The 24,498-nt window shown below is 48.4% G+C and overlaps 5 protein-coding genes and 2 pseudogenes across 5 annotated transcripts; 5 read left to right on the forward strand and 2 right to left on the reverse strand.

Annotated features, from left to right (window-relative positions):
• Window positions 1–2,001: 2,001 nt before the first annotated feature.
• On the forward strand, window positions 2,002–2,936 carry LOC117190546 (inhibitor of Bruton tyrosine kinase-like). Its single transcript, XM_033395606.1, has 3 exons — window positions 2,002–2,245; window positions 2,304–2,566; window positions 2,628–2,936. Exons 1-3 carry the CDS (start codon window positions 2,078–2,080, stop codon window positions 2,929–2,931), a joined length of 735 nt encoding a protein of 244 aa, XP_033251497.1. The 5' UTR covers window positions 2,002–2,077; the 3' UTR covers window positions 2,932–2,936.
• LOC117190547 lies at window positions 2,936–3,995 on the forward strand. Its single transcript, XM_033395607.1, has 4 exons — window positions 2,936–3,201; window positions 3,268–3,395; window positions 3,456–3,599; window positions 3,655–3,995. The coding sequence occupies exons 1-4, from the start codon at window positions 3,187–3,189 to the stop codon at window positions 3,968–3,970; spliced, it is 603 nt and encodes a 200-aa protein (XP_033251498.1). The 5' UTR covers window positions 2,936–3,186; the 3' UTR covers window positions 3,971–3,995.
• Window positions 3,971–6,439, forward strand: LOC117190544 (inhibitor of Bruton tyrosine kinase-like). The gene is made up of 3 exons (XM_033395604.1): window positions 3,971–4,244; window positions 4,305–5,113; window positions 5,164–6,439. The coding sequence occupies exons 1-3, from the start codon at window positions 4,190–4,192 to the stop codon at window positions 5,398–5,400; spliced, it is 1,101 nt and encodes a 366-aa protein (XP_033251495.1). The 5' UTR covers window positions 3,971–4,189; the 3' UTR covers window positions 5,401–6,439.
• A 104-nt stretch (window positions 6,440–6,543) lies between these two features.
• On the reverse strand, window positions 6,544–11,431 carry LOC117191544 (annotated as a pseudogene).
• A 605-nt stretch (window positions 11,432–12,036) lies between these two features.
• Window positions 12,037–13,267, forward strand: LOC117190545 (inhibitor of Bruton tyrosine kinase-like). The gene is made up of 2 exons (XM_033395605.1): window positions 12,037–12,487; window positions 12,538–13,267. Exons 1-2 carry the CDS (start codon window positions 12,119–12,121, stop codon window positions 13,153–13,155), a joined length of 987 nt encoding a protein of 328 aa, XP_033251496.1. The 5' UTR covers window positions 12,037–12,118; the 3' UTR covers window positions 13,156–13,267.
• Window positions 13,268–13,401: 134 nt separating this feature from the next.
• LOC117191545 lies at window positions 13,402–22,042 on the reverse strand (annotated as a pseudogene).
• Window positions 22,043–22,645: 603 nt separating this feature from the next.
• LOC117189459 (inhibitor of Bruton tyrosine kinase-like) lies at window positions 22,646–24,487 on the forward strand. The gene is made up of 2 exons (XM_033394587.1): window positions 22,646–23,097; window positions 23,148–24,487. Exons 1-2 carry the CDS (start codon window positions 22,729–22,731, stop codon window positions 23,808–23,810), a joined length of 1,032 nt encoding a protein of 343 aa, XP_033250478.1. The 5' UTR covers window positions 22,646–22,728; the 3' UTR covers window positions 23,811–24,487.
• Window positions 24,488–24,498: the final 11 nt, after the last annotated feature.

The raw sequence follows: 24,498 nt of genomic DNA on the forward strand, positions 1-24,498 counted from the left end.
AGAGATCCACGTTGCCCGGATAAGGCATACTTAGAACAGGGGGCTGCCAAGTTCCTGAGCTCTCCGTTAACGACTGGGCTAGTTTTATATACCGGGCCCCAGCCAGGCTGACTCTCGGCACGGGTCGAATAACACTCTTAGTCCGGCCCGGTGTGAGCTGAATGTGGGGGGTTGGGATGTGGGTAGGTAGTGTGTAGGGATAGGGGAGTGTGTGAGCTACTTATACGAGGCGGCACCACAAGCGCATCGTCAGTGTTGCTACTTCGCGAACACCCGCTGGCTGTCCGGGGCTGCTTATTTTCGGTACTCTCCCTAGGGATGTCCGATTATTCGCAGCTGACCTACCTATATGACCTGTATATAGGTAGGTCGTTCGCTATCCGCAACCTGCGACCCGTCCGGTGGCCTCAGCTAGGCCCCCTTTGAGCCACCTCACGAGCTCATCAGACCAGATCCTTAAACCTACCAGGAACGATATCTATCTAGAAGCCCGCGTAGCCACTCCCTCAAAGTCCTTGTTGTCGATAGCCAGATGGAAGGATGACGATGGCTTCTTAGTTTCGGATCTTGCAAGGGGTGCGCTTCTGTCCTGCTGGGATACGAGTCTGTTTGGCTGGAATAGGACTCGGTGTGTCTCGAATTGGACTCTATCTGGCGGGGGAATATCGGATACGACTCGGTAGGGTACATGAGTGAGCCGTCGTCGAGCCCACACTCATTCACTCGAACCGAAAGACCAGAAGAGTGAAGTCGCTGGTAAACGATGGGGCATATCGGTGTTCACGGGCACGCAACAGGTATTCCTCGCCACCGGAGGGTGCGGCCTGTTAAAATTAAAGGATTTTATTGAATTAAAGTTTAATATATTATATTATTATTATTTAAATAGAGTAATAAAATAAATAATAACGTTATAAATTTACCTGGCGTGGTAAGAGGAGGGGATCGCGGCATATCAGTTGGCAGCCAGAGAAGGTCCTGGCCAATAGAGCTGGAGATATTGATCCGGTACCACCCAAACGGGTAAGGCCGCCGGAGAGATTTAAAGTGGGAAAATCGCCACAGCGGCGCAGGACACCGAGTAATATTCCACGGAATATCAAAATCGAGGCATATGGTTTAAATTGACGGAGAACGGTTAACCCATTGAAAGCCAAGGGGATATTTTAATATACCGCCGAAAATAATGAAAAATTAATAACTTTAGCGCAGTTCAGGTTAAAGATATCGTGTTTTTTTAAGTTCAGATGAAAGATATCTTGGATCTACAAGGGCTTCTTCATCATACGAGACGCTATATTGTTGTTGCGGAAAACACAATCAAAGCAATCGCGTAGTAGGAAAAAATTCCAGTGTTTAAAATAAGCCAGCCAAGTAGAAAATATGTTCATTATTTGCATACAATTATGTGGGAAGGTCTGATAGATCTATCTAGCTAGTAATATTTGACGCAATATCAAAATCGAGGAATATGTATAACAGAACATTAATTCGTCAGTATATTTACGGTTGTTTAAGCCTTGTTTTAGCTAAAATACTATAAAAGCAAGGACTAAAAACTAGCCAGTCTTGAAAAAAAATTATTCATCAACGGGCTAAAATTATGTGGTCAGAACTAAGGGTTTTAGTTAGCCAGAAGTATTAAACGGATTTCAAAAATTGAACAATATTAACGAATATCCTCTTTCGTTTTTTTGTGTGACCTATTTCGCTAAAACCTTTTTTTCTTTGACCTATTTCGCTAAAACTTTTTTTCAGACAAAATCCAATAAATGCAAGTGGTTAAAATACGCCAGTCAGGTAGAAAAATGATTCATTAATCGGATGAAATTATGTGGGCAGGACTGAGGATTCTATTAAGTTAGTTATATTGCACGGAATATCAAATAGAATATGGAATATGGAATAGAATAGGAATATGTATAATAGAGCTTGTACTCGTCAGTATATTTATGGTATATTTTTAAAATTAAACCGTATATTTTGGTATATTTCTGAGGGTCGATAAAACTGATTTCAACTGCATATTCCACTTACTTGAACGAATTATTGCGGCGAATTATTGTGAAATATCTGCATGTCAACAGCCAAGGCCCAGGAATATGACTGCACTGCCAAGTGTACATGTCGCCAACATGGAAACAGCACTACAGCCGCACTCACAAAGCGCTCAATCGACAATCAAAATCTGGGAGCGTTCATCTTCAAGACCTGCGGAAATTTCGCCAACATCATAGATGACCTGGTAAGGGGAGCCCTAAGTGATCGCCTATGTGTGCACTGACACTATTAAATTTCCCCAGGGCCGCTCAGCTGTGCACATGTCAGCTTCGGTGGCGCGATATGAGATTCTGGAGTGGCTTTTGAACCACGGAGCGTACATTAACGGACTCGATTACGAGTCTGGCAGTAGTCCCTTGCACAGGGCCTTGTACTATGGCTCCATAGACTGTGCTGTGCTTCTGCTGCGCTATGGGGCAAGTCTGGAACTGCTAGACGATGACACACGGTTTCCGCTGCAAGCCATCTGCCGCAAGTGCGACGAAGATTTCACCACAGAGTCTCAGTGAGTCCATCCAGAGCTACATACAAGCAGTCCTAAACTAACCAATTCTGTCGCCGTGCAGGAACGATGTTCTCGTCTGGGGCTCCAATAAGAACTATAACCTCGGCATTGGCAACGAGCAGAACACCAATGCTCCTCAGGCAGTGGATTTCTTTCGGAAGTCCAACATCTGGATAGAGCAAGTAGCATTGGGAGCCTATCACAGTCTTTTTTGCGACAAGAAGGGTCATCTCTATGCCGTCGGCCATGGCAAGGGTGGACGTCTGGGCATTGGTGTGGAGAACAGCTTGCCGGCGCCGAAGCGTGTGAAGGTCTCTTCGAAGCTGAACGACGATTCCATCATGTGCATAAGTGTCTCCCGATAACACTCTCTGCTGCTCACGCGTCGTTCGCTGGTATTTGCCTGCGGCATCAACACCGACCATCAGCTGGGAGTGCGAGATGCGCCCGAGAATCTGACACAGTTCAGGGAGGTTGTCGCATTACGTGACAATGGGGCCATCGACCTGCTGCATGTGATCGCCTGCGACCAGCACTCCATTGCCTACAGCACCAAGTGTGTATACGTCTGGGGTGCCAATCAGGGGCAATTTGGCATAAGTCGCACCACAGTCATTATTATGGCGCCCACATTGGTGAGTCTTTCTATATATTTAGATGAATATAGAACGTAAACATACAAGCCCTTGGTAATATTTCAGATAAAACTACCTGCGCGAACTTCAATCCGCTTTGTGGAAGCTAACAATGCAGCCACGGTAATTTACACAGAGGAGAAGATGATTACGTTATTTTATGGTGACAAGATTAGATACATTAAGACTCCTAAGTCAGTTTAACCTATTATTTATTCCCATATTATTATTGATGTACATGTTCTTTTCTTCAGCTACGAAGATCTCAAAAGCATTGCGGTGATAGGCGGTCATTTAAAGAGCTCCACGAAAGGATCTGCAGCAGCCCTAAAGCTATTGATGCTCACTGAGACGAATGTGGTGTTCCTGTGGTACGAGAATACACAGCAATTTTACAGGTGAGTTATTCCGGATCCCTAATAACCTTTAACCACACAACAATTATCCTTCCAGGTGTAATTTTTCGCCAATACGCCTGCCTGAGATTAAAAAGATACTGTACAAGTGCAATCAAGTCCTAATACTATCTTTGGACGGCTGCGTCTATCGCGGCAAGTGCAATCAGATAGCCGTGCCAGCCGTCATGCTGGAAGAGAAATCCAAGCCCAATATGGATATATGGCACAACAACGATCAGAATCGCACGGAGATTTCAAGAGAGCATGTGATCCGCATCGAGCTGCAGCGTTTCCCAATATTGATCGTGCTACCGATATCTTTTGCGACGAGAGCTTCTCCTCGTTCGCCGTGCTGCAAGAGTCTCTTATGAAGTACTTCCGCAAGCCCCCACTGCCACGCAGGGAGCAAGAAGCTCTACCATGAAACCTGCGAATCGGATGCCGTGCACGATGTCGTCTTCCATGTGGATGGGGAGCGCTTTGCGGCCCACAAGTTTATCCTGTATAGTCGCGCACCAGGCCTCAGGGAGCTCACTCGCATCTACTTGGACAAGGATGTCTATCTAAATTATGAAAATCTCACGGGGAAGATGTTTGAGCTGATCCTAAAGTATATCTACACCAGTTACTGGCCAGCAGAGGATGGTAAGTCGAAATTTATTCTGCATGGGAAAGCTTTTTTAAATGCTGTGTTCCTTCTTTTAGATATCGACTGCATCCAGGAGAGTCTGGGACCCGCCAACCCTCGGGAGCGAAGTCGAGCCTGCGAAATGTTTATCCCTCACTTGGAGATGTTTCAATTGGTCGATCTAGCCAGATACTTGCAGAGCTACGTACGAGATAATCAATTTCCCATACCTAGTACCCGGCAGCGTTTCAATCGGCTGCATCGCTCAGACTATCCAGAGGTCTACGATGTGCGAATCGTGTGCGAGGATTCGAAGGTTCTGGAGGCCCATAAATGCATGCTGGTGTCACGCTTGGAGTACTTTCAAATGATGTTCACGACCTCGCGGGCCGAGCGCACTACAGTCAACATGGAGGGTGTGCCCGCTGAGTACATGGAGCCAGTCCTGGACTATCTATACAGCCTGGATACAGAGGCATTCTGCAAGCAGAACTATACGGAAACCTTTCTCTACAACATGGTCACGTTCTGCGATCAGTACTTCATTGAATCGCTGCAGAACGTTTGCGAATCGCTTATTCTAGGCAAGATCAGCATACGGAAGTGCGGCGAGATGTTGGACTTTGCCGCGATGTACAACTGCAAGCTGCTGCACAAGGGATGCATGGACTTCATCTGCCACAACCTGGCCAGAGTTCTCTGCTACCGCAGCATCGAACAGTGCGATGAGGCGACTCTCAAATGCCTTAACGACCATTACCGTAAGATGTTCTCCAATGTCTTCGACTACCGCCAGATCACGCCCTTCTCGGAGGCCATAGAAGATGAACTGCTGCTTAGTTTTGTCGTTGACTGCGATATTGACCTGGACTATCGAATGGACCCGGTTTGTGTGCCGTACTGTTACTTCCCCTAAATATCTCTTTTCTTTTTCAGGAAACAAAGCTAAAAGCGGCAGCTGAGCTTAAGCAGAAGGACTTGCGGAGGCAAGACGCCCGTCACTACTACGAACAGCAGGCCATATCCAGCATGATGAGATCGCTGAGCGTAAGTGAGTCTGCCTCTGGCCCTGAGGCGACTACCGGACCGCACCGACCGGACCGGAAAGCACTCGAAGCGAGGGCAAGAACTGGTCTCGTGTGGTGGACAAAAAGGAACAGAAACGAAAGCTAGCCGACACTGCCCTGAAAGTGAACAACACACTTAAGCTGGAAGAGCCACCGAGGCCAGAGCTAGAGGTCATTGAAAGGGCTCCCATTAAGGAACAAACGCCACCGCCAACCTCCCCTGCAGAAGAGACCAGTACGCCGCTGAGTAAGAGCTACAATCTGGATCTCAGCTCCCTGACGCCCCTGTCGCAGAAACTGTCGCAGAAGCAACGGAAACGGCTGTCCTCCGAATTGAAGAGCTGGCGTTCGCCTCTGGTGGAGCAAGAGCCCACCACTCCTGTGGTTGTGCCGAATGCCTGGGGCTTGCCACCCGCCACTCCGTCGAGTAGTTCCTTTAGCGACTCACCAGCAACAGGCAGCCTTTCGGACCCCACCTCCTTTGCCAATATGATGCGAGGCCAAGCGGCTGCCGCAAAGTTTCTCGAGGATCCTCGCCGATGAGCGACGACAGCGGGAGTCCTTCGAAAGGATGCGGAACAAGTCACTGGCCCACACACAGATCGAGGAGACAGCCATTGCCGAGTTGCGTGAATTTTACAACGTGGATAATACCGATGACGAGACAATAACCATTGAACGCAAGTCCAGACCCACAGGCATCAACTTCAGTACTTGGTTGAAGCACTGAATGTGGTATATCACATATCACCCCTGAGGCTTCTGTCTAGTCGGATATTTAGTGATCAGAATTAGTCGCCCAAAGGAAAGGAACGTTTTCTAATGTGCATTTTAATTTGTATTTTATTAGAGTGTCCGTATTGTAATTTTAGTTGTAACTGCTCTTGAAGATTAGTAAGAATGTGCCGTCAATCAAATGTAGAACTCGGAGCCACCTGGAAAGGGGCGCATAATGTACTGGCTGGAACTTGGGTGCAATCAGAGGACGACACATCGAGTAACAAACTTTATTGTATGAGTATATAGATATACATACCTATATGTATGCGGATACAGATATTTACAAGCTGTGGGGGACACATTCAACAGATGAGACAACAACAACATATGACGAATAAATAGCCATCTAAGCTTCGCTAACCGAACCGTACCCGAAAATAAAACACGTTGCTTATGCAAATGAGATAGCAATGGAGGGACAGATCAATGGACACAATGGACAGAGAGAACCACAGAGACGGATAGGGAGAGAGAGAGGTGGGATGGCTTCTTCAGAAGCACTCCTTACGAAATGAGAACCCGTACTGATCGCACTTGTAGCGCAGCGTCTTGGCCAGCTGCGGGGGACCGCAGTAGAAGACAGTCACCTTGCCCTTTTGCTGTGCCTGCAGTTGCTTGAACACCTTGTCCCAGTTGGGGCGTCCTGCATTTGTGCGTGTCTTCAAACCCGTGATAAGATCCCGCTTGCCCTGATATAGAAAATAGGTGAATTTTAATAGATTGAATAGCAACTGATATGCTTTACGGATATTACCTTCTCGTGGAGCAGATCCAGTGCTAGCTGAAGACCCCTTTCATGTCGGTCCTCTGCAGGGCACTTGTGATGTACATATGCATGTCCAGGAAACTATAAAACGCAAACCCATCAGCAAATCTCTAGGAAAGAAAAATATTTCTGGGCCTACCGTTCCTTGGCGCCGCCTAGCTCCGCCTGCTCAATCTCCAGCTGGGAGAGAAGATTCACAAACCACTCGAAGGATCGCTGATCGCGGTTGATCCAGAAAAAGTCCACCCTCCGCAGATTCATCACAGACTTGGGGATCTCACTAGCTCACTCAAATTGGCAGCGTGGACAGCTGTGCCGCGCCTTCCAGTAGCGGTGCATGATGGACTGCAAAATGGAGGCGAAGGGTGTGACACCGATCCCGGTGCCGATGAGCACCGCATGCTGGGCCCCAAAGATGTGGCTCGAGGGAGCACCGTACGGGCCGTCAATGAAGATCTAAGAGCGTATGGGAACACGGGGCGAAACAGAGAAGTTGGCAAATGAGATCGGGTAAGTCCCCAGGCCGAGTGGCTGAGTATGTGTGTATGTTGGTGTGACCCAAACCTCCATGACGCCCTCATCGAGTGTGACATTGCTACCGCTGTTAGTTGTGGAGCTACCGCCTCCACCTCCACCTCCGCCGCCTCGGTTGGTTAGGGATGTGGACAAAGTGCGGAGGAATGTGGGACGCCGCAGAATGGATTTTCTGCTGCTCGTACACGTTTGGTTGCTGTCCTTTTTGGTCGAGTGGATGATTGTTAGATTCAGGTGGCAGATCTGTTAGTTCTACGGCTCTTCGCTACGGCAACATACCTCGAGTGGCTTGCACACGACATCCGCTGTCAGGCTGAGCCTGGTCGTATGAAGCCTGTCGCTGGACTCCGCCTTGGCAAGCTGCCCCTGTTCCGCCCTGCTGGCCGGACTACCGCTGTTCTCCGGCGCAATCGTCAGCTGGGACTGCGACTCGTGCTCCTCCATGCTGGGCGTCTTGAAGGCGATGATGGTGGGCTTGTTGCGCATGTACCGGAAGGTCTGGGCCAGCGACTTGTTCTGCGGACTGAGATACGCCAGGCCCACGCTGTTGTTGCGGGCACGGCGCACCCGTTTGTCATCGAAAGTACGCTCCGACTCCGAACGGCCCAGGGCACGAAGACTTCGAAGAGAAAGATGGGGTTACTGATTATTCTGGCTGGATCTGGCGGCAGCGGATATACTTACGCCTTGAGTCGGCTGCGCTTCTTGATCTTTACGCTGAACCTCCCGGATCCTCGCGCTCACCGTCGCTGATGAAGGATCCGTTAACCATGCCCGTCGGACTGGGCTTACCCTTCGGCTCACCTGGCTCTTTCCGGGAGAAGGTTCGCTGCAGGTTTTTCTTGATGCTCCGGATGCGATTCACGCCCGTGGTTTGGGCGGGATCCGGTGCTTGGGGACTGAAGGCCACGAGCTTGCGATGCTGACGAGGAGGTCGCACCGGCGGCTTTGCCTGTCCCACCATGTTTCGGGCCAGGAAATCTGTTTGCGGAGTAGACGTGGTGGTGGCCATGTCTCCGTTCAGCGCGGGATTTCGTGCCTCGTTGAGGAGCATGAAGCTGGGCGTGGGAATGGCGTGCATGTGCTGGCCCACTTCGCTCTTGTGCAGCTTCTGCTGCTCGCTCTCGAAGTAGCGGTAGAGGCGGTTGGTCCACTCGCCCACTGTACGGATGTGTAGCCACTTGTAGTCCTTCTGCTCGGGCGCGGAGCTGATGGTGAACGGGTGCCACTCGTAGTTGGCGATGGCGGGAATGTTCACGAACACATAGTCGCCGGGGCGGAAGTTGAAGTTGAACGGCCGCTTGATGACCAGATGGATTACTTTGGAAGGCAGTAGCAGGCCGGAGCTGATATAGGTTTTGCCGTGCTCGCCCCGCATCCACACGTAGCGCAGCACCCGCTCCACGATGTAGACGAGACCCGGCAGCAGGAACCACTTCCAGAAGTTGGGCCCGTGGAACAGGGTGAGTATCCAAAAGGGGACGTACAGGTGCGTCCAGTAGAAGACCTCGAAGCTGCCCTTGCGCCGCACGAACGGCTGCGAGCACACGAACATCACCACGAGGATGGCCAGCAGGGCGACGCCCGTGGGATTGGCGCAGCCCGGAATCAGTCTAAACAGGCCCGGCCGATCCGTCAGTAGCCACTCCCCGATCGTGTAGTGCCCGGCGTTGATGTTGGGGTCGTTGATCACGATGATGGAGAAGTTGAACAGATGCATGATCGTGTGCACCAGGCTGAGAACCGAAATTGTGATCCCCGTCAGCTTGTGCAGGTAGACATGGTGGTCCAGCGGCAGATACGAAGACAATCCCCGTCCCCTGAGATACGTTAGGGAGTGCCGCAGCATCAGCACCAGGACCCATGCACAGTTGAAGTTTAGGCATTGTCCTACAAGGAGTTTGAAGATGGGACGCTGAAGGTCGTAAGAATCGGAGGTTACAAGGGCCTACGACTACTCACCGCAGGCTCTGGCTATGATGACGAAGCCATTGCTGGCCCGGTACTGGATGGCACGTGAGATGAACAGGCAGAGATTTACGGCTATGTAAAAGAAGAGGTACGTGACAAAAACCTGGTTGTTCTTCATGTAGGCCAGCGTCAGCTGGTGAGGTATCGTGTTCCACAGCCTGCCAGTGCCCGCCGGACGATCCTCAGCCACGGGCACCAGCCAGCGATCGATCCTATCAGATGGGAATCATTCAATTTAGAGTCTCTTTTTCTTTTCTAGAGCTTACGTTATACTGAGGTTCTCCAGGAGACCACCGTGTTTGTTAAGTTGATTTTTGAGTGCCTCGTAAGTGATCTCGCCGCTGTTGTGGGGATCCGCATCCTCGAACATGGCGCTGGTGAGGTCTTCGATCTGATCTTCGGAGAACTCCATGCCATTCTCCTTGATGCAGTGACGTATCACATCGTGCAGCTCCTTGTGCTGAATGAGGCCATCGCCTACGAAGGATGGATATGGATGCGATTAACTGTGGATCCTCATCGGATCCCTACCATCGCTCAACTTACCATCTATGTCGTAGACCTTGAACAAGAAGCGTATCTTATCATCGGCCGACTGTCCCGAGAACTGATGTATGGCATCAATGAACTCCTGCAGCGAAATGGAGCCGGAGTTGTCCTTGACAAATATTAGAAAGACCCGCTCCGTGAAGAAGGGCTATCCACACACGAGAAAGAGAGTTTGTTAGCCTGAAGGTATTTATGGAATACACCACTCTAAACCCACATTCTTGGAGGTGACAATCTTCTGGAACTCCTCGCGGCGAATCTCCTGCTCGTTGCCGACGGTGTTGCGGAACAGGTGCTCCAGGCGGGCCAGAGAGCTCTTGTCGAAGCCGGTCCGCGGCCGGGAGATGGTCAGATGCGATATAAACTCCATTACCTGATTGGTGGAAATGAGATTGGTCCCATCCATGTCTATCAGGCGATACAACTGGTCCAGTATCTAGGATTAGTGGTGGATTAGTGAATGTCGATGGCTGTACACCTGCTGTGGGGGCTATCACTTACTCCGCGCTTATGCCAGATGTCGCGGAAGTTCTTGAAGCTACCTCTGCCGTTCACCCCGCAGATCACATAGGCTACCGATTCGATCTGCTCGGCAAAGTCCATCTGACGGTCGTCGCTGTAACCAGAGTCCAGAGAGATCGATCTCAGTATTACCATTAACGATACCCAATACCATGGCCCCCATCTCCCCATGGCCTGCTCCCGATCTCCTCTCCCGCTGTTGGGCTGCACGCGCTATATTTGTATTTGAATGACTTCATTACGACAGGCAGCCAATGACAGTTTCTGGCGCAGTCTCAGTCTTGGTCTTGGTCTTAGTCCCAGCTCCATTCCCATTCCCAGTCGCAATCGCAGCTTTAGCTCTAGTCTTAGTCTCAGTCTCAGTCTCAGTGCCAGCTTTAGCTGTTGCTGTTGCTGTCGAGGCATGCGGACTATGTTAGCTGTTGTATATGCTAACATACAACACAGATAGCATCGCCATTGGCGATGCCATCGTACGGCAGACTACGCAGTGCGTGTGTGTGGAGTCGAGTGGAGTGGACAGCCTGCATGGCTTACCATTTTTTACTCCTCGCCTTTTTGCTGGCAAGCGAGCTAATTGTTTTGGCACCGTCACAGCACCGATCCGTGGAAGGAGGCGGAGACAGAAAACAGGGCACAGGGAGATCTAACTGCGAGTAAAGCTAAAATCCCAAAAAAAACTTACGTTAAACGCCCCTTGATATGCTCGATCCAGCGGTCTTGTAGAAGATAACCATGCCGTTCGAGATCGAAAAGCTGGAAGAGCTTTTGCTGGAATTCCTGTAAGCAGATCCGAGAAACAAGTTGTAAAATAATGAATTTATGTGTCCAGTTTGCCAGTGAGTTCCCCCATCCCTATCCCCATCCGCATCTCCATCCCCATCTAAATCTCCAGTTCGAGCCAAGTGTTAATTAATTTATGAGCATTTGTTTATGGCCCGCACGTGAAGATTTATACTCGTTCCAGTGTTTACACTGGAATCGGATTGAGATCGAGAGAGAAAGATACTGCCATTTCCACTTGTATAGCATCGTAATGAGCATAATCCAAACTATTCTCGGTTCATACGATCCCACGGCGCACTCAACTATGCGGCAGTGATGGTGATGAATGTTTTGCATAAATTATCCGCTTATTAATATTTTAATGAAATTCGATCGCACGATCATGAGCGCCCAGCACTGTCTGCACATCGAAGATAGAGCAGCCGGTTTGCATTTGGTCACCGATGATCGCCCCTCGAAGAGGAGTCCCAAAGATGATGATGAAAAATGTGCATATTTAACGGATGAGCTCTGGGGGATCGCGCCGCGGCGATGACTGGTTGGACAGCTTTCGGGGAGCCCATAATACGAAATACAGACGAAACGAAACACAAAGCACGAAAGTAAACACAACACACAAAAAATGTAAGCCCATCGAGAGAGACACAAATCAAACGAGAGGGAACGTTGTGAGTTACTGCGGACACCGCAACTCTACAGTTATACCCGATACTAAGTCAGTATGGCTCTCCTCCGGCAGACGCCGCTAATATTAAACGACGCGACAAAGAGTGCGTGCGAGAGAGACAGAAAATTAGTCTGAGCGTGACGTCGGGCGCTGCGTAACAACTGCAAATTGATTTGTTCCTATTGGCTATACAGCCTGGATACAGAGGCATTCTGCAAGCAGAACTATACGGAAACCTTTCTCTACAACATGGTCACGTTCTGCGATCAGTACTTCATTGAATCGCTGCGGAACGTTTGCGAATCGCTTATTCTAGACAAGATCAGCATACGGAAGTGCGGCGAGATGTTGGACTTTGCCGCGATGTACAACTGCAAGCTGCTGCACAAGGGATGCATGGACTTCATCTGCCACAACCTGGCCAGAGTTCTCTGCTACCGCAGCATCGAACAGTGCGATGAGGCGACTCTCAAATGCCTTAACGACCATTACCGTAAGATGTTCTCCAATGTCTTCGACTACCGCCAGATCACGCCCTTCTCGGAGGCCATAGAAGATGAACTGCTGCTTAGTTTTGTCGTTGACTGCGATATTGACCTGGACTATCGAATGGACCCGGTTTGTGTGCCGTACTGTTACTTCCCCTAAATATCTCTTTTCTTTTTCAGGAAACAAAGCTAAAAGCGGCAGCTGAGCTTAAGCAGAAGGACTTGCGGAGGCAAGACGCCCGTCACTACTACGAACAGCAGGCCATATCCAGCATGATGAGATCGCTAAGCGTAAGTGAGTCTGCCTCTGGCCCTGAGGCGACTACCGGACCGCAGGAAAGCACTCGAAGCGAGGGCAAGAACTGGTCTCGTGTGGTGGACAAAAAGGAACAGAAACGAAAGCTAACCGACACTGCCCTGAAAGTGAACAACACACTTAAGCTGGAAGAGCCACCGAGGCCAGAGCTAGAGGTCATTGAAAGGGCTCCCATTAAGGAGCAAACGCCACCGCCAACCTCCCCTGCAGAAGAGACCAGTACGCCGCTGAGTAAGAGCTACAATCTGGATCTCAGATCCCTGACCTCCGAATTGAAGAGCTGGCGTTCGCCTCTGGTGGAGCAAGAGCCCACCACTCCTGTGGTTGTGCCGAATGCCTGGGGCTTGCCACCCGCCACTCCGTCGAGTAGTTCCTTTAGCGAGTCACCAGCAACAGGCAGCCGTTCGGACCCCACCTCCTTTGCCAATATGATGCGAGGCCAAGCGGCTGCCGCAAAGTTTCTCGAGGATCCTCGCCGATGAGCGACGACAGCGGGAGTCCTTCGAAAGGATGCGGAACAAGTCACTGGCCCACACACAGATCGAGGAGACAGCCATTGCCGAGTTGCGTGAATTTTACAACGTGGACAATACCGATGACGAGACAATAACCATTGAACGCAAGTCCAGACCCACAGGCATCAACTTCAGTACTTGGTTGAAGCACTGAATGTGGTATATCACATATCACCCCTGAGGCTTCTGTCTAGTCGGATATTTAGTGATCAGAATTAGTCGCCCAAAGGAAAGGAACGTTTTCTAATGTGCATTTTAATTTGTATTTTATTAGAGTGTCCGTATTGTAATTTTAGTTGTAACTGCTCTTGAAGATTAGTAAGAATGTGCCGTCAATCAAATTTAGAACTCGGAGCCACTTGGAAAGGGGCGCATAATGTACTGGCTGGAACTTGGATGCAATCAGAGGACGACACATCGAGTAACAAACTTTATTGTATGAGTATATAGATATACATACCTGTTAGGTATTATATTAATATCTATATACGGTCACACCATCCAAGGGGGATAGAATAAAAGCGAATCTTGAAGACAACGCGTGCTTAAGTCTGAGTGTCAATACACTACATAATTGGCGACGAGCATAAAATAAAACGTATTAATATACATACACATGTTAAAAGTGCATATAATATATGAATAGCAACATGACGAAAAATGAAGCACCAACATTCTATCAAATGGCAACAATTGCTGAGTTTTCGCCACACCAAGAAACGTTCTGCATTTGGAAGGAAAAATTCGACATACATTTGTGCGAATTGAATGTGAAAGAGGAAAACACAGAAAAGGCAGTTTTGTTGAAGTCGATCGGTACAGCGGCTTACACTGTACTACATAGTTTGTGCAATCCGGTATCACCCGTATCAAAAGCATACAAAGAATTATGTGAAATTTTAAAAACACACTACACACCACCTACACTCATATTCAGAGAAAGAAAAAAATTTCACATGTCCACAAAAAGTGAAGATGAGACTGTAGCGGAGTGGTATGCTCGAGTTAAACAATTGGCATTGGAATGCAAATTTGGCTCAAATCTGGAAGCGTTTGTATTAAACCAATTTGTGATGAGCCTTCCCAACCCTATATATGAAAGAATATGTGAAGAAGACGAAAATCTAACTCTGGCTGATGCACTCAAGAAGGCGATGATCATGGAGACGAAGATCAGCACAAGGAAGACAGAACACAACGTCAACTACATGCATCAAAAGAACGGGACTAGTCAATGGCAGAGGCAAAGAGGCGAGAACAGAGATCAAGCAAAGAGCAACGGCAGAAGTCATTTCAAGGGCAACCGAAACGTGAGTTACAGAGGCGGCAGAAGCGACGGTGACGGCGACGGCGAAAACGACTGCGACGCTGGCAGAGAAAAGAAGCAGCAGCCATGCACACACTGTGGCTGGCGAAATCATAACTCAAACAATTGCAAGTATAAGGCATGCAAATGTCACAGCTGTGGAAAAATAGGTCACTTGGCGAGCATTTGTAAAAATAAATCAAAAAAATCCGTAAATTATGTATCTCAAACAAAACATGACACCTATTCTGATAATAATTTTGATAATGATAATTATAACTTTTCTATCTATAGCGTTGATACAACCTCAACTAATGGAGTATATTATTTACCTGTAAAAATTGATGGAAACATAACGAAAATTGCTTGCGACACTGGTGCACCGTGCACATTGGTTCCAAAAACATTTTACGAAAGCTTAAATACCAGCAGACCACTTAGAAAATGTCTAGTTCCATATGTAGATTACAATGGAGATTCAATCAAAGTTATTGGTGAGTACGATGCAACGATCGAATATCGAGGTCTAAAAAAACAAATTGTTGTTGTTGTAACCAATGCAGTGAGTCCACCTTTGCTAGGTAGAACATTTTTGAGAGCTTTTAATTTTGAGTTAATGCAGGTGAACAATGTGTACGTAAATGAACCAAATTCTGTAATTACAGAACAGATTAAATCGGAGTTTGCTGCAGTTTTTGAGCCTCGTTTAGGTTCATATACTACGAATACGATATCGTTACTATTAAAAGAAGATGCAAAACCAATATTTTTCAAGCCTAGGTCAGTACCATTAGCATGGAAAGAAAAGATTGAAGTGCAGTTACGAAAATTCATAGATGATGGAATTTTAGAGCAAGTTGTTAGTTCTGAATGGGCAACACCTTTGGTACCGATTTTAAAACCAAACGGTGACATACGAATTTGTGGTGACTATAAGGTTACATTAAACCGGTCTTTAGTCGACGTAAAGTATCCACTACCTCGAATAGACGACATTTTTGCAGCGCTTGATACCCCCTTCAAAACTTGACCTGTCAAATGCTTACAATCAGCTAAATTTAGATGAGCAATCTATATACTATATACAGTCCGAAAAGGTGTTCAAAATTAGCTTCAAAGAAATAGCTCGTGAAACACGACGTGACCCAATATTATCAAAAGTTTGTGAGGCAATTAACACTGGTTCGAAGACAAGATTAAAAGGCAGCGAGTTTTCTGCCTACATCTCTAAAACAAATGAACTTTCAGTGGAATATGATTGTATCTTATGGGGACACAGAGTAGTAATTCCAACCAAACTGAGACAAGCTATCTTAGCAGAATTTCATGCATCGCATTTGGGAATAGTAAAAACCAAAATGTTAGCACGTTCTTATGTGTGGTGGCCTTGCATGGATTCTGAAATTGAGAAATTAATTCGAGATTGTATTCCTTGTCAGGAACTACAATCAAGTCCAGAAAAGAGTCTGTTAATACCGTGGAAATCCACAGGAAAGGCTTGGAGTCGAGTACACATAGACTTTGCAGGACCAATTAGAGGTTTTCATTTATTGGTTATTATAGATTCTTATACAAAATGGGCAGAAGTATTCAAAACGAAGGAAATAACTTCATTGTTTACTATCAACAAGCTTAGAGAAGTATTTTGTCGATATGGTTTTCCAGACGTGTTAGTTAGTGACAATGGACGACAGTTTACTTCTGATGATTTTAAAACGTTTATGAAAAACAATGGTGTTAATCACATTTTTACTGCTCCAGGACATCCAGCGACTAATGGTCAAGCAGAAAATTTTGTAAAGACTGTTAAGAAATCACTATATGCAAACATAAAGGCTAATGAAAGACAAGATTTTAATACAATTTTAAATAGATTTTTGATCGATTACCGAAATACGATTCATTGTACTACGGGCGAATCTCCTGCTAAATTATTTTTTGGTCGTACACTAAAAACAAGATTTTCGTTGTTAAAACCACCTACGGTCGAAAGCATAATAAATAAAAAACAGACTGAGTGTGTTGTAAATCACAAGGGGACACGAACACCAGAAGTGTTAAAGGGTCAAAAAGTTATGGTTAGGGACTACAAAAATCCTAACAAAGCAAGCTGGACTCAGGCAACTGTAAAACAACAACTGGGCCCGCGTTCGTATTGTTGTATTTTGGCGAACAATAACAGAGAAATAAAACGTCACCTGGATCAAATTAGAAACCAAAGCACTAACAATCATACATCGCCTAATGCGAAAACACCTGATGTCGAAAGCAATTGTTCAGTAGATGACAATTCCAAAACCAACAATGAACAAATAGTTTCTCAACCAACACCCACCAGGAGAGAGTTGAGACCACGTGAGGCAGGGAAGGTAGTAAAGCGTATTTAACAATAAAATAATATAAAGAAAGGAATTATGAAATCAAATTATGTACAAATTAAACACTGAAACAAATACTAAACAGATTAAGAAGAAAGAAAAATACGAAATCACATAAATTTTATATACGCTAATTAGATTAAGTACACAAATCAAATTGTTATAAGAAAATAGATTTGTAAATGACATGTATATTAAACATCTAAGGAGAGGCGTGTTAGGTATTATATTAATATCTATATACGGTCACACCATCCAAGGGGGATAGAATAAAAGAGAATCTTGAAGACAACGCGTGCTTAAGTCTGAGTGTCAATACACTACAATACCTATATGTATGCGGATACAGATATTTACAAGCTGTGGGGGACACATTCAACAGATAAGACATCAACAACATATGACGAATAAATAGCCATCTAAGCTTCGCTAACCGAACCGTACCCGAAAATAAAACACGTTGCTTATGCAAATGAGATAGCAATGGAGGGACAGATCAATGGACACAATGGACAGAGAGAACCACAGAGACGGATAGGGAGAGAGAGAGGTGGGATGGCTTCTTCAGAAGCACTCCTTACGAAATAAGAACCCGTACTGATCGCACTTGTAGCGCAGCGTCTTGGCCAGCTGCGGGGGACCGCAGTAGAAGACAGTCACCTTGCCCTTTTGCTGTGCCTGCAGTTGCTTGAACACCTTGTCCCAGGTGGGGCGTCCTGCATTTGTGCGTGTCTTCAAACCCGTGATAAGATCCCGCTTGCCCTGATATAGAAAATAGGTGAATTTTAATGGATTGAATAGAAACTGATATGCTTTACGGATATTACCTTCTCGTGGAGCAGATCCAGTGCTAGCTGAAGACCCACCGCTTTCATGTCGGTCCTCTGCAGGGCACTTGTGATGTACATATGCATGTCCAGGAAACTATAAAACGCAAACCCATCAGCAAATCTCTAGGAAAGAAAAATATTTCTGGGCCTACCGTTCCATGGCGCCGCCTAGCTCCGCCTGCTCAATCTCAATCTCTCTCTGGGAGAGAAGATTCACAAACCACTCGAAGGATCGCTGATCGCGGTTGATCCAGAAAAAGTCCACCTTCCGCAGATTCATCACAGACTTGGGGATCTCACTAGCCCACTCAAATTGGCAGCGTGGACAGCTGTGCCGCGCCTTCCAGTAGCGGTGCATGATGGACTGCAAAATGGAGGCGAAGGGTGTGACACCGATCCCGGTGCCGATGAGCACCGCATGCTGGGCCCCAAAGATGTGGCTCGAGGGAGCACCGTACGGGCTGTCAATGAAGATCTAAGAGCGTATGCAAACACGGGGCGAAACAGAGAAGTTGGCAAATGAGATCGGGTTAGTCCCCAGGCCGAGTGGCTGAGTATGTGTGTATGTTGGTGTGACCCAAACCTCCATGACGCCCTCATCGAGTGTGACATTGCTACCGCTGTTAGTTGTGGAGCTACCGCCTTCTCTTCCACCTCCGCCGCCTCGGTTGGTTAGGGATGTGGACAAAGTGCATAGGAATGTGGGACGCCGCAGAATGGATTTTCTGCTGCTCGTACACGTTTGGTTGCTGTCCTTTTTGGTGGAGTGGATGATTGTTAGATTCAGGTGGCAGATCTGTTAGTTCTACGGCTCTTCGCTACGGCAACATACCTCGAGTGGCTTGCACACGACATCCGCTGTCAGGCTGAGCCTGGTCATATGAAGCCTGTCGCTGGACTCCGCCTTGGCAAGCTGCCCCTGTTCCGCCCTGCTGGCCGGACTACCGCTGTTCTCCGGCGCAATCGTCAGCTGGGACTGCGACTCGTGCTCCTCCATGCTGGGCGTCTTGAAGGCGATGATGGTGGGCTTGTTGCGCATGTACCGGAAGGTCTGGGCCAGCGACTTGTTCTGCGGACTGAGATACGCCAGGCCCACGCTGTTGTTGCGGGCACGGCGCACCCGTTTGTCATCGAAAGTACGCTCCGACTCCGAACGGCCGAGGGCACGAAGACTTCGAAGAGAAAGATGGGGTTACTGATTATTCTGGCTGGATCTGGCGGCAGCGGATATACTTACGCCTTGAGTCGGCTGCGCTTCTTGATCTTTACGCTGAACCTCCCGGATCCTCGCGCTCACCGTCGCTGATGGAGGATCCGTTAACCATGCCCGTCGGACTGGGCTTACCCTTCGGCTCACCTGGCTCTTTCCGGGAGAAGGTTCGCTGCAGGTTTTTCTTGATGCTCCGGATGCGATTCACGCCCGTGGTTTGGGCGGGATCCGGTGCTTGGGGACTGAAGGCCACGAGCTTGCGATGCTGACGAGGAGGTCGCACCGGCGGCTTTGCCTGTCCCACCATGTTTCGGGCCAGGAAATCTGTTTGCGGAGTAGACGTGGTGGTGGCCATGTCTCCGTTCAGCGCGGGATTTCGTGCCTCGTTGAGGAGCATGAAGCTGGGCGTGGGAATGGCGTGCATGTGCTGGCCCACTTCGCTCTTGTGCAGCTTCTGCTGCTCGCTCTCGAAGTAGCGGTAGAGGCGGTTGGTACACTCGCCCACTGTACGGATGTGTAGCCACATGTAGTCCTCCTGCTCGGGCGCGGAGCTGATGGTGAACGGGTGCCACTCGTAGTTGGCGATGGCGGGAATGTTCACGAACACATAGTCGCCGGGGCGGAAGTTGAAGTTGAACGGCCGCTTGATGACCAGATGGATTACTTTGGAAGGCAGTAGCAGGCCGGAGCTGATATAGGTTTTGCCGTGCTCGACCCGCATCCACACGTAGCGCAGCACCCGCTCCACGATGTAGACGAGACCCGGCAGCAGAAACCACTTCCAGAAGTTGGGCCCGTGGAACAGGGTGAGTATCCAAAAGGGGACGTACAGCAGGTGCGTCCAGTAGAAGACCTCGAAGCTGCCCTTGCGCCGCACGAACGGCTGTGAGCACACGAACATCACCACGAGGATGGCCAGCAGGGCGACGACCGTGGGATTGGCGCAGCCCGGAATCAGTCCAAACAGGCCCGGGCGATCCGTCAGTAGCCACTCCCCGATCGTGTAGTGCCCGGCGTTGATGTTGGGGTCGTTGATCACGATGATGGAGAAGTTGAACAGATGCATGATCGTGTGCACCAGGCTGAGAACCGAAATTGTGATCCCCGTCAGCTTGTGCAGGTAGACATGGTGGTCCAGCGGCAGATACGAAGACAATCCCCGTCCCCTGAGATACGTAAGGGAGTGCCGCAGCATCAGCACCAGGACCCATGCACAGTTGAAGTTTAGGCATTGTCCTACAAGGAGTTTGAAGATGGGACGCTGAAGGTCGTAAGAATCGGAGGTTACAAGGGCCTACGACTACTCACCGCAGGCTCTGGCTATGATGACGAAGCCATTGCTGGCCCGGTACTGGATGGCACGTGAGATGAACAGGCAGAGATTTACGGCTATGTAGAAGAAGAGGTACGTGACAAAAACCTGGTTGTTCTTCATGTAGGCCAGCGTCAGCTGGTGAGGTATCGTGTTCCACAGCCTGCCAGCGCCCGCCGGACGATCCTCAGCCACGGGCACCAGCCAGCGATCGATCCTATCAGATGGGAATCATTCAATTTAGAGTCTCTTTTTCTTTTCTAGAGCTTACGTTCTACTGAGGTTCTCCAGGAGACCACCGTGTTTGTTAAGTTGATTTTTGAGTGCCTCGTAAGTGATCTCGCCGCTGTTGTGGGGATCCGCATCCTGGAACATGGCGCTGGTGAGGTCTTCGATCTGATCTTCGGAGAACTCCATGCCATTCTCCTTGATGCAGTGACGTATCACATCGTGCAGCTCCTTGTGCTGAATGAGGCCATCGCCTGCGAAGGATGGATATGGATGCGATTAACTGTGGATCCTCATCGGATCCCTACCGTCGTAGACCTTGAACAAGAAGCGTATCTTATCATCGGCCGACTGTCCCGAGAACTGATGTATGGCATCAATGAACTCCTGCAGCGAAATGGAGCCGGAGTTGTCCTTGTCAAAGATTTGAAAGACACGCTCCGTGAAGAAGGGCTATCCACACACGAGAAAGAGAGTTTGTTAGCCTGAAGGTATTTATGGAATACACCACTCTAAACCCACATTCTTGGAGGTGACAATCTTCTGGAACTCCTCGCGGCGAATCTCCTGCTCGTTGCCGACGGTGTTGCGGAACAGGTGCTCCAGGCGGGCCAGAGAGCTCTTGTCGAAGCCGGTCCGCGGCCGGGAGCGGGTCAGATGCGATATAAACTCCATTACCTGATTGGTGGAAATGAGATTGGTCCCATCCATGTTTATCAGGCGATACAACTTGTCCAGTATCTAGGATTAGTGGTGGATTAGTGAATGTCGATGGCTGTACACCTGCTGTGGGGGCTATCACTTACTCCGCGCTTATGCCAGATGTCGCGGAAGTTCTTGAAGCTACCTCTGCTGTTCTCCCCGCAGATCACATAGGCTACCGATTCGATCTGCTCGGCAAAGTCCATCTGACGGTCGTCGCTGTAACCAGAGTCCAGAGAGATCGATCTCAGTATTACCATTAACGATACCCAATACCATGGCCGGAGCCATTGGCGATGCCATCGCACGGCAGACTACGTCTTTGGCCTGCCGCAGCTGGAATGCCTGGAGCACGCCAGAAAGGTGCGTGTGTGTGGAGTCGAGTGGAGTGGACAGCCTGCATGGCTTACCATTTTTTACTCCTCGCCTTTTTGCTGGCAAGCGAGCTAATTGTTTTGGCACCGTCACAGTACCGATCCGTGGAAGGAGGCGGAGACAGAAAACAGGGCACAGGGAGATCTAACTGCGAGTAAAGCTAAAATCCCAAAAAAAACTTACGTTAAACGCCCCTTGATATGCTCGATCCAGCGGTCTTGTAGAAGATAACCATGCCGTTCGAGATCGAAAAGCTGGAAGAGCTTTTGCTGGAATTCCTGTAAGCAGATCCGAGAAACAAGTTGTAAAATAATGAATTTATGTGTCCAGTTTGCCAGTGAGTTCCCCCATCCCTATCCCCATCCGCATCTCCATCCCCATCTAAATCTCCAGTTCGAGCCAAGTGTTAATTAATTTATGAGCATTTGTTTATGGCCCGCACGTGAAGATTTATACTCGTTCCAGTGTTTACACTGGAATCGGATTGAGATCGAGAGAGAAAGATACTGCCATTTCCACTTGTATAGCATCGTAATGAGCATAATCCAAACTATTCTCGGTTCATACGATCCCACGGCGCACTCAACTATGCGGCAGTGATGGTGATGAATGTTTTGCATAAATTATCCGCTTATTAATATTTTAATGAAATTCGATCGCACGATCATGAGCGCCCAGCACTGTCTGCACATCGAAGATAGAGCAGCCGGTTTGCATTTGGTCACCGATGATCGCCCCTCGAAGAGGAGTCCCAAAGATGATGATGAAAAATGTGCATATTTAACGGATGAGCTCTGGGGGATCGCGCCGCGGCGATGACTGGTTGGACAGCTTTCGGAAGCCCATAATACGAAATACAGACGAAACGAAACACAAAGCACGAAAGTAAACACAACACACAAAAAATGTAAGCCCATCGAGAGAGACACAAATCAAACGAGAGGGAACGTTGTGAGTTACTGCGGACACCGCAACTCTACAGTTATACCCGATACTAAGTCAGTATGGCTCTCCTCTGGCAGACGCCGCTAATATTAAACGACACGACAAAGAGTGCGTGCAAGAGAGACAGAAAATCAGTCTGAGCGTGACGTCGGGCGCTCCGTAACAACTGCAAATTGATTTGTTCCTATTGGCTATACAGCCTGGATACAGAGGCATTCTGCAAGCAGAACTATACGGAAACCTTTCTCTACAACATGGTCACGTTTTGCGATCAGTACTTCATTGAATCGCTGCAGAACTTTTGCGAATCGCTTATTCTAGACAAGATCAGCATACGGAAGTGCGGCGAGATGTTGGACTTTGCCGCGATGTACAACTGCAAGCTGCTGCACAAGGGATGCATGGACTTCATCTGCCACAACCTGGCCAGAGTTCTCTGCTACCGCAGCATCGAACTGTGCGATGAGGCGACTCTCAAATGCCTTAACGACCATTACCGTAAGATGTTCTCCAATGTCTTCGACTACCGCCAGATCACGCCCTTCTCGGAGGCCATAGAAGATGAACTGCTGCTTAGTTTTGTCGTTGACTGCGATATTGACCTGGACTATCGAATGGACCCGGTTTGTGTGCCGTACTGTTACTTCCCCTAAATATCTCTTTTCTTTTTCAGGAAACAAAGCTAAAAGCGGCAGCTGAGCTTAAGCAGAAGGACTTGCGGAGGCAAGACGCCAGTCACTACTACGAACAGCAGGCCATATCCAGCATGATGAGATCGCTAAGCGTAAGTGAGTCTGCCTCTGGCCCTGAGGCGACTACCGGACCGCAGGAAAGCACTCGAAGCGAGGGCAAGAACTGGTCTCGTGTGGTGGACAAAAAGGAACAGAAACGAAAGCTAACCGACACTGCCCTGAAAGTGAACAACACACTTAAGCTGGAAGAGCCACCGAGGCCAGAGCTAGAGGTCATTGAAAGGGCTCCCATTAAGGAGCAAACGCCACCGCCAACCTCCCCTGCAGAAGAGACCAGTACGCCGCTGAGTAAGAGCTACAATCTGGATCTCAGATCCCTGACGCCCCAGTCGCAGAAACTGTCGCAGAAGCAACGGAAACGTCTGTCCTCCGAATTGAAGAGCTGGCGTTCGCCTCTGGTGGAGCAAGAGCCCACCACTCCTGTGGTTGTGCCGAATGCCTGGGGCTTGCCACCCGCCACTCCGTCGAGTAGTTCCTTTAGCGACTCACCAGCAACAGGCAGCCTTTCGGACCCCACCTCCTTTGCCAATATGATGCGAGGCCAAGCGGCTGCCGCAAAGTTTCTCGAGGATCCTCGCCGATGAGCGACGACAGCGGGAGTCCTTCGAAAGGATGCGGAACAAGTCACTGGCCCACACACAGATCGAGGAGACAGCCATTGCCGAGTTGCGTGAATTTTACAACGTGGACAATACCGATGACGAGACAATAACCATTGAACGCAAGTCCAGACCTATCAACTTCAGTACTTGGTTGAAGCACTGAATGTGGTATATCACATATCACCCCTGAGGCTTCTGTCTAGTCGGATATTTAGTGATCAGAATTAGTCGCCCAAAGGAAAGGAACGTTTTCTAATGTGCATTTTAATTTGTATTTTATTAGAGTGTCCGTATTGTAATTTTAGTTGTAACTGCTCTTGAAGATTAGTAAGAATGTGCCGTCAATCAAATTTAGAACTCGGAGCCACTTGGAAAGGGGCGCATAATGTACTGGCTGGAACTTGGATGCAATCAGAGGACGACACATCGAGTAACAAACTTTATTGTATGAGTATATAGATATACATACCTATATGTATGCGGATACAGATATTTACAAGCTGTGGGGGACACATTCAACAGATAAGACATCAACAACATATGACGAATTAATAGCCATCTAAGCTTCGCTAACCGAACCGTACCCGAAAATAAAACACGTTGCTTATGCAAATGAGATAGCAATGGAGGGACAGATCAATGGACACAATGGACAGAGAGAACCACAGAG

The sequence above is a fragment of the Drosophila miranda genome, assembly GCF_003369915.1.
Source record: "Drosophila miranda strain MSH22 chromosome Y unlocalized genomic scaffold, D.miranda_PacBio2.1 Contig_Y1_pilon, whole genome shotgun sequence".
NCBI lineage: Eukaryota > Metazoa > Arthropoda > Insecta > Diptera > Drosophilidae > Drosophila > Drosophila miranda.